Below are 14,581 nucleotides of genomic sequence, written 5' to 3'. Positions count from 1 at the left end.
TATCGAGCCTCAGCCTCCAGGTTGGTGTGGAGCCTGCATAAGACTTTCTCTCCCTCTCCTGCCCCTGCCCCCCTTTCTCTCTCTCTCACTTTCTCCCCCCTCTCTGAAAAAAATAAAGTTCTTATATAATCTCTGAGGTCTCTACTTCCAATACATATGCATATTAACTAATTAGTTCCTTCCTCGTTTAGGTAAAATTATGTCTCTGGAGAGACTCACCTTAAGTTTTTATCCCCCTCCAAATTACCCAGCATAACTAAAATGTATTGAAAATTGTATTGATAATGTAGTAGAAAAAACTCAAGAAATTCAGAGTTATGTTTTAAGTTTAAAGGTTGAGTTGTCAGCAGCTAAAAATAATCTGTTCATAGCAGTTTACATTCCTGTCTAAAGGTATTTTGATGATACCCTTTTCAAAAACGTTAATTCTTCATGGATTTATTTATATTCTCTGAAATACAAGCTTAAATTTTAACTTACTGCTGATTATGGAATCATTTCTCATTTTAGTAAGCACTACCTTAATTTCTAGAAAAAGGTTATAGCCAATTCTATAGCAAGAGTTTCTAAAAATTCTTCCATACTTATATATTCCATTGAGATAGTCTATTGTTAAATGCCTTTTGTGTAATCCCCTTTGTGCTACTTTGTAAAGTAAACTGAATCTGTAACTTCATTTTTTATAGGCCCAAGCTCGTTGCCACAGAATTGGTCAGAATAAAGCAGTTAAAGTCTACCGACTAGTAACTCGTAACTCATATGAGAGAGAGATGTTTGACCGAGCCAGTCTGAAACTGGGTCTAGATAAGGCTGTGTTACAGAGCATGAGTGGAAGAGAAAGTAATGTTGGTGGTGTATGTATATTTTCTTTTCACTTGCAGTGTTTGTGTTCTTACTTGCATTTAATTTTAACTTCAGGTAGTATATCATTTAATTTTGATCCATACTGAATGTGAAATACTTTCATGTAAGGAGGCATTTCAGAATAGACCTGTATTTAGTTAATGCTTATGAATTCTGTCCTGTCTGTATTGCTCCAGTGCTCATGAATTCTAAGAATGTTTTCAAGGCTGAACTTCTTTGCTTTGCTTTTAGGATGTTTGTATCATGGCATAGCAAAACAGAATTTGTGAATTTTTCTGCATTATTTCTGTAAACAGCTTTTTCAAATTTTTGTGTCAGACTACTGGCATTGGCTTTGTTTTGTTTTATGTGATTTTGGGGAGCATGTTTTCCCCTCAAGATTGTTACCCTATATCTAGTGCTTGTAACAGCTATAGAATCCTAGTATTAAAAAGAACCTTCAGAGGTTATCTGCCCCATAGGCTTTGTCATAACTGAAGCTATTAGAGGCACATGACAAATACTACTTTAAAGATAATAAGAAAGAAGTCAGCAGCTTCAATGTGTTCTTTCAGAGAATTCTCTCTTGTATATATGATAAACCCCAGAGGCAGTTTAAACTTGACTCTGTGTACTTTTTGGAAATTTGGGGGGATGGTTTTCTCATTTTAGGAACTGCATAATAATACAGTTACCAAAATTATTTTCTCTTTAGATTCAACAGCTTTCCAAAAAGGAAATAGAAGATCTGCTTCGAAGAGGTGCTTACGGTGCCATTATGGAGGAAGAAGATGAAGGCTCTAAATTCTGTGAGGAGGATATCGATCAGATTTTACTACGTCGGACGAAAACTATAACAATTGAGTCAGAAGGACGTGGGTCAACATTTGCCAAGGTAACAGTGAGTGATATTTTATAAATATACTAGTAATGTTGACAATTAAAAAAAATTCCCTCTTTTAGTCTAGTAATTATTTGCAGAGTATATATTAAACATACTTAATATTTAAATAAAGTAAATTAGCTTAGAAGCAGAAGGTTATATTTTCTTTTCCTTCATTTTTTTTTCTGACCTCTGATATCAAATTTCACATGCACTCTTCTGATCCTAGTGAAATGGAGTAAGTATAATAACCAAAAATCGTTCTATGCATTAATCAGAATAGAACATTTAAAACCAGATTTAGAAATTAAAGAACATACATGCTGAAGCCAGAGCAAAATGTGGGTAATAGTGTAGGAGGTTAACTCATCTTAAATTAACTGACTATAATTTAAAGTATTTAAAGAAGAGAAAGGATTTCTAATTTCATCTTAAATACTTAAATCTAATTTGGGGAGGGTAAAACGAAATTGGTGTCTTGAAAGGAAGTATTCATAACAGTCTACCTTATTTTGGGAAAACATTTCAAAAGTTTACTAACTGCCTTTATATTCACCACCACCACCACCACCCCCCCTTTTTTTTTTACAAAGAGATATGGGGTAAACCTATATCTTGTATTTATCTTAAGAGTTTCTTATTGCAGTATTTTGTCATCTGCAGTGGTTCATACAGGTTTTCTCTTTTCCCCTTCCTTTCCTTTCTGTATCCTCCTCTCCACTTTCACTCCAGAAGAGTCTCTTTATCTTTAGGAGAATTCTGTTTTAGAGCAAATAGTGTAGATATTGCACCCAAAGTAATATCAGTCTTCCAGTGAAAACTTTTCTCTTGCATTCATTCAGCAAACTAATGAAATCACGTGTCAGGTACCTTGCTACATCCTGGGAATACTAGAATGAAAGGATTCTAGTTGCTGAAAAAAAGCAAAGAAGGAGATGATTAACTTTGCATAAAATAGAAGAGCCAGAGACTCAGGAAAGCCTTGGCAGAGAAAATCACATCTGAGCTGGGTCTTGAAGGAAGCGTGAGTTTCACTGTGTTACAGGGAGAGTCACAGAAATGAGTCGTGTGTTCCTAAAGTACAAGTAAGATTTGAAGGAATATGGTACAGGCATTATAGATGCACAGGGTGAATTAAATGGAGATAAAAATGAAGGGATTAGAGAGGTCAGACCCAAATTGTGAAGGACTCGAAAAAATTCCATTTTGAGGAATTTGAACTTGATCCTGAGGCAGTTAAAAAGCTTTTAAATCCCTTCAAGCAGAAAATGGACATAATGAATGCAGTTGAGGAGTTTAACTCTAGCAGCAGTGTGGAGAATGAGTTTGAAAGGAGAACTGGAGGCAAGGATACCAGGTAAGAGGCTTATATCGGATATGGTGATGGGTGACTAGGGTAGTGGAGCACCACTTGAATCAACGGGAATTGATGACCCGTTAGAAATGTATGGAAGTGGGGAGTCAAAGGGACTTGAAGATTTCTGGCTCAAATAGTATGCAGGGTCATGGAATCATTAAGTAAGCTAGAGAATTCACGAGAAGGAAGTTTATGTGGAGAAAACAAAATACCGGAGGCTGTTGTATTTGTGGCACTTACAGGGGATTCAGGTGGAGGTATCCAGGAGAGTTGCCTAGGAAACAGACAGATTTGAGAGTTCACAGAGAAGAAATCAGAAGAAAGTAGTATTGTGGAAACAAAAAGAACACTGCAGAAGAATAAGGCTGAGAACTACAACTGGTCACCATTGGACTCTAACTTCTTTCATGAGAAATCTTGTTTACTTGGGATTCCTTGGCTATACCCAAGTTGTCAACACACTGTGCAGATAGTACAGAAATCACCTTTGTTGGTTACGCTGCGCCTAGTGATACTCTCCTTAAAGGTTTTTTTTTTTTTTCTATTTTAATTAATGTAGACATGAGTAAAGTGTTTAATGACCACATGTGATTCCAAGTTTCCTCATGTACGGTGTTAACGAAAATCGTTATGGAAAACCAGTACACTAGAGTTTGAATTCTGACTCATAAGCTGAGTGACCTTGGACAATTAATTAACCTTTAAGAGACTTTCTTGTCTTTGAAGAGGAGAGCGTCATAATCTTGCTTGGCCTTTTCCACTTTATAGTGAAGTGCTGTATGAGTATTATTTTATTTCAAGTATACTCTAATCATAACCAGCTGTGCTGTAAGAATGTGAAATACTTAAACATTTAAATTTCTATTTGAAAAACCCTCAGACCGTGGAGTAATTTGTATTTGAAAAGAAGGCTGACTGAAGAGGTACTTCAGTGGTTGAGGAAGTCCAGAGAGTTTGCCTGTAGTTGTCTTGGAATTTGTTCATTTCCACTGTTGTGAGCGAATGCCACTGTATGGTGGACATTTGGCATATTAGAATACGGCACCTCGGTACAGGGGTACCAAAGGTGCAAAGTTGATAGTATTTTAGACTTTCTCTGGAATTTCCAAAGATTTCCTCTATGTTTAATTGTTTTAAAGTGGTTTGGATACATGAAGTAATTTCAGTCTTTCTTTGCATTATCAAAGTTTTTTTTTATGAAAAGCTCTATATATGCAGAGTACATAATAAGACTCTTTATTTAGACTTAGTACCTATCCAGCAAATAAAACTCAGTATTGGTAGCTTCATTTGTAAGTGGTTCTATCACCTAAACCTTGTTTTGAGATATTTTTGTAAGGGCAATCAGGTGGACCCAAGAAATAGAGAAAATTTTTCTCATTTGATTTCTGTATTTTCTGGTAGAGAACAAGACTTTGAATTGCTTAATTCACAAAAACAAAGCAGTCTGTGTATCAAGCTTCAGTGAATTGCTTATTTGTAAGGGCCCTTCTGTGGCGCCCACTGTCCTTCTGCTACCTTCTGATGTAGGAAGATGGATTTCTGCATTTAAAAAGTCTTCCCTACACAAACAATGAATCATGGAACACTACATCAAAAACTAATGATGCGGGTGCCTGGGTGGCTCAGTGGGTTAAGCCTCTGCCTTCAGCTCAGGTCATGATCTCAGGGTCCTGGGATCAAGCCCACGTCAGGCTCCCTGCTCAGCAAAGAGTCTGCTTCTCCCTCTCCCTCTGTCTGCTGCTCTGCCTACTTGTGTTCTCTCTCTCTGTCAAATAAATAAGTAAAAAATCTTTAAAAAAAAGAAAAAAAAATGATATATGGTGACTAACATAACAGAATTAAAGTAATAATAAAAATAAAAAGTCTTCCCTTGTAAATAATAAAAGGATTTAATGATTGAGGGAAAACATTTAAAGAAAAATATTTTTAGAGGAATTAGGATATTAAGATTTAACATTTGGAAGTAATCAGTATACCTGTACGATGACATCTTCTACAATAGGAATTTTATTTCTGTAGGCATTCATTACAGTCCTTGAGAATTTTGGAAGTCATCTTCAAAATAGGTTATATGTCATTTAACAATAGTGTCTAGAATTCTTTAGAAGTTTTTTTTTAATTTTATTTGAAAAATAAATGTATCATTTTTCTTATAATGAATATAACAGAAGCTACTGAATTGTGATGTATAGTTTCTTCCAGGTAAATTATTTTAATTATCAGTAGTTATCTGGTAGCAGAATAAAAGCAATTATCTACGGCAACATAAAATTTTTTTTAAGGTTAGCAACCATAAGCTTGATTTCAAAAATCTAATTGTTTCTCTTTAACGGCTTTTCGTATTCAATGCCCATGTAAAGCAGATGCTCATTTGCCAGATCTGTTAAATCTCAAGAAGCAAGTATCAATGAAACTATAATATAAAATAAAACCCTATGAACTTCAGTGAACTTTTCAGTGTTTCTGGAAATTGAAGAGTTTATAGTAATGAAGATTTGAAAGTATGGATGTCCTATGTCCTCACTTAAGAAAAATTCATTTCTGAATTAACAGTTAGACATCCCCTCATGGTTTAGGAATTACTTGAGTAAAGTTAAATGTCTGTTCCTTATAGTCATTCGTAACACTTTGATTGTCATGCAGATGATGAGGGCTACTACTTTTCATTTCATTAGGCTAGTTAGCCTGTGTTCTTTTTAAGTTGGATATGAGTTTGTATTATGAGTGGTTTATCATTAAGAGGTATCTCATTGTATTATTTCTGTTGCCCCTGTAACAAATAACCAGAACACAAATTATTCTCTTATACTTGTGGATGTCAGAAGTCCAAAATGAGTCTTCTAGGGCTAAAACTCAAGGTGTCAGTAGGGCTGGTTTCTTCCGATGCTCTAGGGGGGAATCTTTTTGTTATCTCTTCCAGCTTTTACAAGTGCCTACATTTTGTCGCTTGTGACCATATTATTCCAATCTCTGCTTTTGTTGTCACATAGTCTTTTCCTCTTTCCCTCTTATAAGGACAGTTGTGATTATATTTAGGGCTCACCTGTATAATACAGGCTAATCTCCCCATTTCAAAAATTATTAACTTTATCACATCTGCCAAGCCTCTTTTGCCATAAACATTCACAAGGATCCAGGAATTAGGACCTAAATATCTTTGGGAGCTATTACTCACCCTATCACACTCATAATGTCAACAAATTAAAAATTACTATTTTAAAAAATTCCTAGTTTTAGTAGTTTTCCAATATTAAAGCTATAGTTTAGAACAAGCAAAAAAAATTTTTTTTAATTCATTTTGTTAAAACATTTATTTCCATCACTTATGTTTCATAAAAATGCCAGCAAAATGCACATATTTAACATTTATAATATTTCACCACTTGCTGTACACAAGCATCTTAATAACCCAGCCTCAAAAGCATGTTTGATGGAAGGAATGTACTTATTACTTGGTAAGCAGTGTCATGAACAGAATCTTAAAGTTCAGCAAGAAGCACTTAGGATTTTAATTTTGTTCCTACTTGTTAGATGCAATATAAAAATTCAAACTACAAATATAGACAGTGGTATAATGAAACCTATGCCCTTGTCACCTAGCTTCATTTATCAGCAATTATCAACTCATGCCAAGCTTGCTTCGTCATTACTCTCTCCATCTTCCATATTATTTTAAAGGAAATCCCAGACATTATATATACAAACATATATATAAGATCTATGAAAATTTCTTTAACACAGCCAAAGTACTAATTATTATGTTTAAAAATAGGGTTGCCTGCATGGCTCAGTCAGTTAAATGTCTGCCTTCAGCTCAGGTTGTGATCCCAGGGTCCTGGGATCGAGTCCTGCATCAGGTTCCCTGCTCAGCGGGGAGCCTTCTTCTCCCTCAGCCTCCTGCTCTCTCTGTCTCTCTCTCCAACAAATAAATAAGTAAAATCTTTTGGGACGCCGGGGTGGCTGAGTTGGTTAAGCGGCTGCCCTTGGCTCAGGTCATGATCCCAGCATCCTGGGATCGAGTCCCACATTGGGCTCCTTGTTCGGCAGGGAGCCTGCTTCTCCCTCTGCCTCTGCTGCCACTCTGCCTGCCTGTGCTCGCTCGCGCTCTCTCTCTCTCTCTCTCGCAAATAAATAAATAAAATCTTTTAAAATAAATAAATAAATATAAAGTATAAAATATTAAAATCTTTTAAGTTCAATTAAATAATAAAAATAAAATTATCAGGGTCCCTAAGTGGTGCGGTCAGCTGAGCATCTCACTCTTTATTTCATTCAGCTCAGGTCATAATCTCAATCAGTAATTCCTTCGTATCATCGGTTTTCCAGTGTTCAAATTTTCAGAGTTCCAGACTTCTTTTGAATGTCATAAATAGCTTGCTTGTTTATAGCTGTTTTATTATCTCTTTAATGTATAATTTTCTGCATTTTAAAATTCCATCAAAATGGGTTTTTTAATGAAGATTTTTATCATTTGATTATATCGCAGATAATTAGTCATTATCTTAAAACCATTTACGAATTATATTCTCCTTTGAAAATTATGTGACTGTATTCATCCCTTTAATTCTTGTAAGTGTTAACATGCATTTTCCAGGCTCTTTCTTTTTTAAAGCACCATGTATCTTCACTACTTCTTTATAAAGCACTTTATAAAGCACTTTAATGACTTTCCTTGAAGTGGCATATCTGTTTTCAGGAACTTAAGTTGCAAATAATGGTTATTTATAAGTTCCAGTGTTGAGCTGTAATATCTAGTTTCTTCCAACTAAAAGACTGTATAATTTCTACAATATTTAAGAAAGTAAGTCAGTTATTTTTTTCTTTTGTTCCTCTGTAATCTCTTAAACTTTTACAATGGCTATGCAGTATTTTTGTTGTAAGTAAAAGTATTTTTTATGTAAAGACAGATGGTGACTTTTTTCCTCATATCCTGTATTACATTTTCTTTAGGAGGCATATCTATCTAAAAATATGATAGAAATAAAGTAGTATACCAGAAAATGAACTGTATGGGGCAAGCAGGTTTGAAATTTCTTGTGCTAACCTAATTTCTTAATACTCATATAGTGTTTCTAGAAAGCATATCTCTGTCCTGTGTAGTTTTTTCACCAAAAGGATTTGATCCTTACTTACCAAAAGCTTGAGCTAAACAAGAGTAATAACTTACTTAATCTTTTCCTAAATCCACAGCCTGTGTTGACAGTGAGGCTTTTGCCTTGAGCATTTGCTGTGCTACGTTTCAGGCCATCCCATTTGGAACATCTTTTGAATGTATGTGTGTATGATGAATTCATATTCTATCCCCAGTAAATGTGAAGAGATGATGTTGTGAATATACTGTGGTAGATTTTCCTCTAAGCGTCATAACATTTTAAGAAACTGCCATTATGTGTTTCAGGCAAGCTTTGTGGCATCTGGGAATCGGACAGATATTTCCTTAGATGATCCCAACTTCTGGCAAAAATGGGCTAAAAAGGCAGAAATAGATATAGATGCCATCAGTGGCAGAGTAAGTATTTCTTTCCCTTTTAAAAAAAAATTACCTATTGGGATACTTCGGTAATATTATTGTAATATTTTAAGGTATTCAACTGTGTACTTACTGAAATAAATTTATCTGAATAAATAAATTGATGTGGGATATTAAAATGAGCATCTGTTGAGCCAGACACCGATTCATTTTAATACCTCTGATATCTGCTGTGATTGGTGGTAATGCAGGGGAAGTTTAAGTTTGGATATTTATATTCTTTTTTTTTTTTTAATTTTATTTATTTATTTGTCAGACAGAGATCACAAGTAAGCAAAGAGACAGGCAGAGAGAGGAAGGGAAGTAGGCTCCTGGCCAAGCAGAAAGCCCGATGTGGGGCTCAATCTCAGGACCCTGGGATCATGACCCGAGGCGAAGGCAGAGGCTTTAACCCACTGAGCCACCCAGGCGCCCCCGGATATTTATATTCTTAAAAGTACAATGTTTGGGTGCCTGGGTGGCTCAGTGGGTTAAACCGCTGCGTTCGGCTCAGGTCATGATCTCAGGGTCCTGAGATCTAGTCCCACATCGGGCTCTCTGCTCAGCAGGGAGCCTGCTTCCTCCTCTCTCTCTCTCTGCCTGCCTCTCTGCCTACTTGTGATCTCTCTCTGTCAAATAAATAAATAAAAGATCTTTTTTAAAAAAAAGTACAATGTTTTTCGATTTTTAAAATGTCTTTAAATCATCAATTGATTTTGCTCTTTAACTTTGTTTTCTTGGAGTCTGCTCCCATTAATGATGATCCAGTCAGATATAAAAGGAGAAAAAAATGCACTCAAGAAAGAAGCATTTTTAAACTGTTTCTTTTGTAACTTCCCTTAGAATTAAGAAAGGACCAAAAAGCTAAAGAACAATTTGTAGAACTGATAATAGCATAACTGTTTACTTCATAAAACATCTAATTATTATGTAGGAATCAGTGTTTGCAGCTTATGCATTATCAAGATAATATAAAAAAGAATATAAAAAAGAATTTTATATTAATCATTGATGCAGGGGATCTATTTTAACAGCCTTTTAAAATGTAAAACTTTACAGTGAGAAATAACACCACTACCATACATCATCATTTTTACTTAATATATTTCAGAAATAGAAGTAATTCTATATGGAGCAAATAAGTAAATTTGAAAAGATATTTATAAAACATCATTGGGTATGGCATGTTTATATGCCTAAAAAGGCAGGGAAATCTTAAAGCCATTATCAAAATTAATAAATGAGTTTAATGAATTAACTGGATGAAAAATAAATATGCCATTTAGCCTTCTTAAATATCAATACTAATAGAAGTAGAAAAATACAATGGAAGAAAACATCTATTCACTGTAGAAAAAAAAGTTACAAAACATTTAGGGGTATACCTACTGACAGATGTGTATGATTTTAGTAAAGTGAATTATCAAATTTAATTGCAAGATTTCTCTGTTGGAAATTGAAAACTACATATTTTAAACATTTTTAGAATTTATAAGCATAGAAATGCAACCCAAACTAAAAGCTAACAGTTGTTTCATATAACCAAATGATATCTAAACTTCCCCTGGAAAAATGAATTGTCAAAAATATTAAATGGACTTTTAGGAACCTGTCTTTCAGCAAAAATCATACATGTGATGTACAGTGATGATACAGTACAGTGATGCTCATTGCCACATTCTTTGTTTTAGAAAAAATGTGTAAACTAATTAAATTTCTTATGATAGAGGATTAATACATCTTTTACTATTTAATGCAATAAGTAAAAATAATCATGTATATCCCTATGTACTACTGGCCCATAAAGACCTCCAAAACAGTTAAATTTTAAAAGAGAGGGAGATATGGAATGATGCTTATAGCATATTTATTTATGATTTTTCAAAAGGAGATATTGGGAACCCACAGACATTCCTATGTATTTATGCAGTCGTGCAGCTAGAGCATGCTGTGAGTCAAGGACCATTCTCACAGTAGGGCTCATGTGCACAAGACAGATCAACCACTGCTTTGATAGAGCTTACGGATTCTAGTGGGTGAGACAGAAGTAGACACATACATAAGATGATATCAGAGAGGGAAGAAAATAGAATAGTCAGATGGTTGGGAATGCTCGGAGGTGTGACAGCATGAAATCAGGTGGTCAGGGGAGGTCACTGAGGGGACAGTTGTGCTAAGATTGAATGACCAAAAAGAGCCAATAATGTAAAGACTCAAGGAAAATCTTTCAAGGTGCAGAGGATGGCATTGAGCCACTGGTGGAAATAAGCTCCAAGTATTCCAGAAATAGAAGTCACATTGTGGCGGAATGTAGGCAGTTAGTGAGGAGGTGATAGGCAAGGTCAGAGACCATAGGTATGGGTCATAGCATAGGGCCTTGAAGATTACCCTGAAGATTTAAGCACTTTATAACTAAACTTATGTATGCATGTGTTCACTTAATACTTGTATAATTACATTTTCTTATTTATATTTCACCAAAAAATTTAAAGTTTTTCTGAAAATTAAGTACAGAGAAGACAGACTGCTGTTTTTTACTACATGTTAAACCATATTAAAATATTATAAAGGAAACATAATTAAAACAGCATGATATTGAGAAAAAGTACAAAGAACAAAGAACAGAAAAAGATCAAATTATATGTTTTAGTAAAGAAACAGTATTAGAGAAAAAGGAATTGTTTAATAATCATGATTAGGACTTTGACTTAACACTGGGGGGCCATTATAGTGATGTACTCCATGCCAAGTAAACTCCAGTTTGTGACGAATTTTTTAAAAATTTTTTTGAAAGTAGGGCACCTGGGTGGCTCAGTCAGTGAAGCATTTGCCTTCGGTTCAGATCATGATCCCAGAGTCTTGGGGTCAAGCCCCGCATCAGGCTCCCTGCTCAGCAGAGAGCCTGCTTCCTCTTTCTCCCTCTGTTGCTCCCCCACTTGTGCGCTGGCTTGCTCTCTGTCTCTCTTTCTCTCTATTAAATAAATAAAATCTTAACAACAACAAATAAAAGTTTTTGAAAGCATAAAAAAAAAAAAAACAGAAAAACTAGATTTCTGTTTTATCAAATAGTTGGTGAGAAAACATTCTAAATTAAAAAGATATCATGGGGCACCTGGGTGGCTCAGTTGTTAAGCTTCTTCCTTCAGCCCCAATCCTGGGGTCCTGGGATCGAGCCCTGCATTGGGCTCCCTGCTCCGTGGGAAGCCTACTTCTCCCTCTCCCACTCTCCTTGCTTGTGTTCCCTCTCTTGCTGTGTCTCTCTCCATCAAATAAGTAAATAAAATCTATTTTTAAAAATCACAAAGGAAATGATTGGCATATTCATATATAAGACTAAGAAGTATATAATGGACAACAGAAAGGCAGTCAGACTAGTGAGACTTATTTATAGCAGAAGTGTACATGAAAGTTACTATCTTTATTATATGAAAGCCAGTATAAGGTGATCAGAATCATATCAAAATCAAGGGCACCTGGATGGCTCAGTCGGTTGAGCATCTAGCTCTTGATTTCAGCTCAAGTCATGATCTCAGGGCCCTGGGATCAAGTCCAGCATTGGGCTCTGCACTCAGCAGGGAGTCTGCTTGAGATTCTCTCTCCCCCTCTGTCCCTCTTCGCGTTTGCCCACTTTCTCTCAAATAAATAAATCTTTAAAAAGGAAACATATCAAAAAATCTCAAATGATTGTGGGCAAAAGATGTTTGAAAATTTACTCAAAAAATACAGTTAGGGTTTTGTTTTTTTGGTCTTTTTTTAAATTTTTAAAGAAGCTGGGGCAGGGCAAAGGGACAACTCTTTCTTACTGAAGAAGGTCAATTAACAGATACAGAAGGAATAAGAAAACAATCCCACTGTTGGCCTACCACAGCCATAACGGTAGCGGACGAGCCATTGATGAATTCTAAAATTAATGGATGAGACTGAAGGAGAAGCAGACCTTTTATATATTCTCAAAGTATATCTTTCTAACTTAGAAACTTTTCATTAAAGGTAAAAAGCATATCAACTTAAAAGTTGTTTTGAATGAATTAAATGGAATGAACATGATGAGGTTTATATACTTATTACCTTTTTGTATATTAATTTAACTTTTGGAAATGACTAAAACGTGTTTCTGGATCTATAAAATATTTATATCCTTTGACCAGTATTTCAGTCCTGGATATTTCCCCTTTCTGGGATTTATCTCTGGGATAAAGTTAGGTGACAAAGATATATTTGAGCATTATTTATTTTAAAAATTGAAAACAATCTAAACCGCAAATTAAATAAAGAAAATTAAGATGCATAAATGTAGTTTAATAATATATTTTATAGTTATTATAGAAGCATAACACAATAACTCATTTTTAATAATAAAGCCAGATACCAAATTCTTTTCATTCTATGACTGTAAAGTCACAATATTTTATGCATATGATGATAAGGATTATAAAGGAATATAAAAATTTTTAAGCTGATTTGGTAGGTTGATGAAATTGTTAGTAATTTCTGTTTTCTGGCTTTTTATAATTATTCTCTATACCATTTGAAAGGTGAAAATGTAAAAACACCATTGTAAGCAAAATAGTAAAATGACCATCAAGTAATACCTATTAAATTTTACAGAACAGCTTGGTTATTGACACTCCAAGAATTAGGAAGCAAACAAGACCCTTTAGTGCCACAAAAGATGAATTGGCTGAATTATCTGAAGCCGAAAGTGAAGGAGATGAAAAGCCCAAACTCCGGAGACCCTGTGACCGTTCCAACGGCTATGGAAGAACTGAATGCTTTAGAGTAGAGAAAAATCTTCTAGTTTATGGGTAAAATACTATTTTTTTAATGTTTCTTGTTAGTAGTATGCTATATGAAGTTACAGAAAACATATACTATAGTCTACTGTATTTTTTTATCTTGTTAGAATGCATAAAATCTGTTTAAAGTACCCTAAATTTGTTATGTTTAACATATATTTATTAGCAGAATGATGGAATATCCTTAAGTTGTAAATTATAAATGTATCACTGAAGTCAAATTCCTTCTTCTGAGACTTGCATATTTAGTAATATTAAATGGATAATCTTGTTATCCATTACTGAATAAGAGACACTTGAAATCACTCTCCCATGACTCTGCATTTTACTCACGGGGGTGGGAGGAAGACTTTATTAGGTAAATCCTATTAATGACAATATGTGGGGTTTTCATGCCCAACATGTGGGCAGTTTTCTTTGCCAAAGAGTTCTGTTTTTCTGTAGAACTTGACTCAATATTAATGTAAATATACCTTTTTAACCAGATGGGGCCGATGGAGAGAGATTCTGTCTCACGGCCGTTTTAAAAGACAGCTGAACGAGCACGATGTAGAAATAATTTGCCGGGCCCTCTTAGCATATTGCCTTGTTCACTACCGAGGAGATGAGAAAATTAAAGGCTTCATATGGGATCTCATTACTCCAACGGAAGATGGGCAGACACGAGAGCTACAGAATCACCTAGGTAAGAAGATTCTTGCTTCTTTGCAAATTTACTTTTGGTTATATAGGTAGCACTTACTATAGTACCCTGTAAAATATGGAAGCACTATAGATAACATTACAGAACCCTTACACTTGCAAGTTCCAACTTAGAAAATGCCAACTTCTCAGTTTGGTTGGGTTTTCCACGCAGTTTACCTGAGGCTCTTCATCACACGGTCTTCCCGTCTTGTCATCATGTAGCTCCATCTCATTTTTAAAACTCCTTTTTAGTAGTTCATAGTGCCGACATCCTTAGCTAATTATTTAGCATCTGCTTTAATGACGGGCACTTAGGACATCCCCAGTTGTTGGACAGTTGAAAAACAAGTTTCAGTGAAGATCCTTCTGCAGTTTTCCTTCTGCATGGCGAACAAATCTTCCACTGAGATACCTACCAAGAAATGGAATTGTTGAGGTACAGCATTTATACATCCCTAACACCTAAAATGTAGTCTGGGGATTGATAGTATCAGCATCTCCTGGGA

The 14,581-nt window shown here is 35.0% G+C and overlaps 1 protein-coding gene across 12 annotated transcripts in view; it reads left to right on the top strand.

Moving 5' to 3' along the window:
• CHD9 (chromodomain helicase DNA binding protein 9) overlaps positions 1-14,581 on the top strand; it is a 224,425-nt gene that overhangs the window by 163,537 nt on the left and 46,307 nt on the right. For all 12 annotated transcript variants that reach the window (XM_044256151.1, XM_044256148.1, XM_044256150.1 and 9 more), the window contains 5 exons: positions 687-854; positions 1,559-1,738; positions 8,485-8,595; positions 13,204-13,400; positions 13,877-14,076. In XM_044256151.1, coding sequence (XP_044112086.1) covers positions 687-854; positions 1,559-1,738; positions 8,485-8,595; positions 13,204-13,400; positions 13,877-14,076 — 856 coding nt within the window. The remainder of the gene's footprint in view (positions 1-686; positions 855-1,558; positions 1,739-8,484; positions 8,596-13,203; positions 13,401-13,876; positions 14,077-14,581) is intronic.

Source organism: Neovison vison, chromosome 7, assembly GCF_020171115.1.
Source record: "Neovison vison isolate M4711 chromosome 7, ASM_NN_V1, whole genome shotgun sequence".
In the NCBI taxonomy this organism is placed as follows: domain Eukaryota; kingdom Metazoa; phylum Chordata; class Mammalia; order Carnivora; family Mustelidae; genus Neogale; species Neogale vison.
Note: the sequence above shows the minus strand (reverse complement) of the source record. Positions and strands in the feature narration are given on the sequence as shown.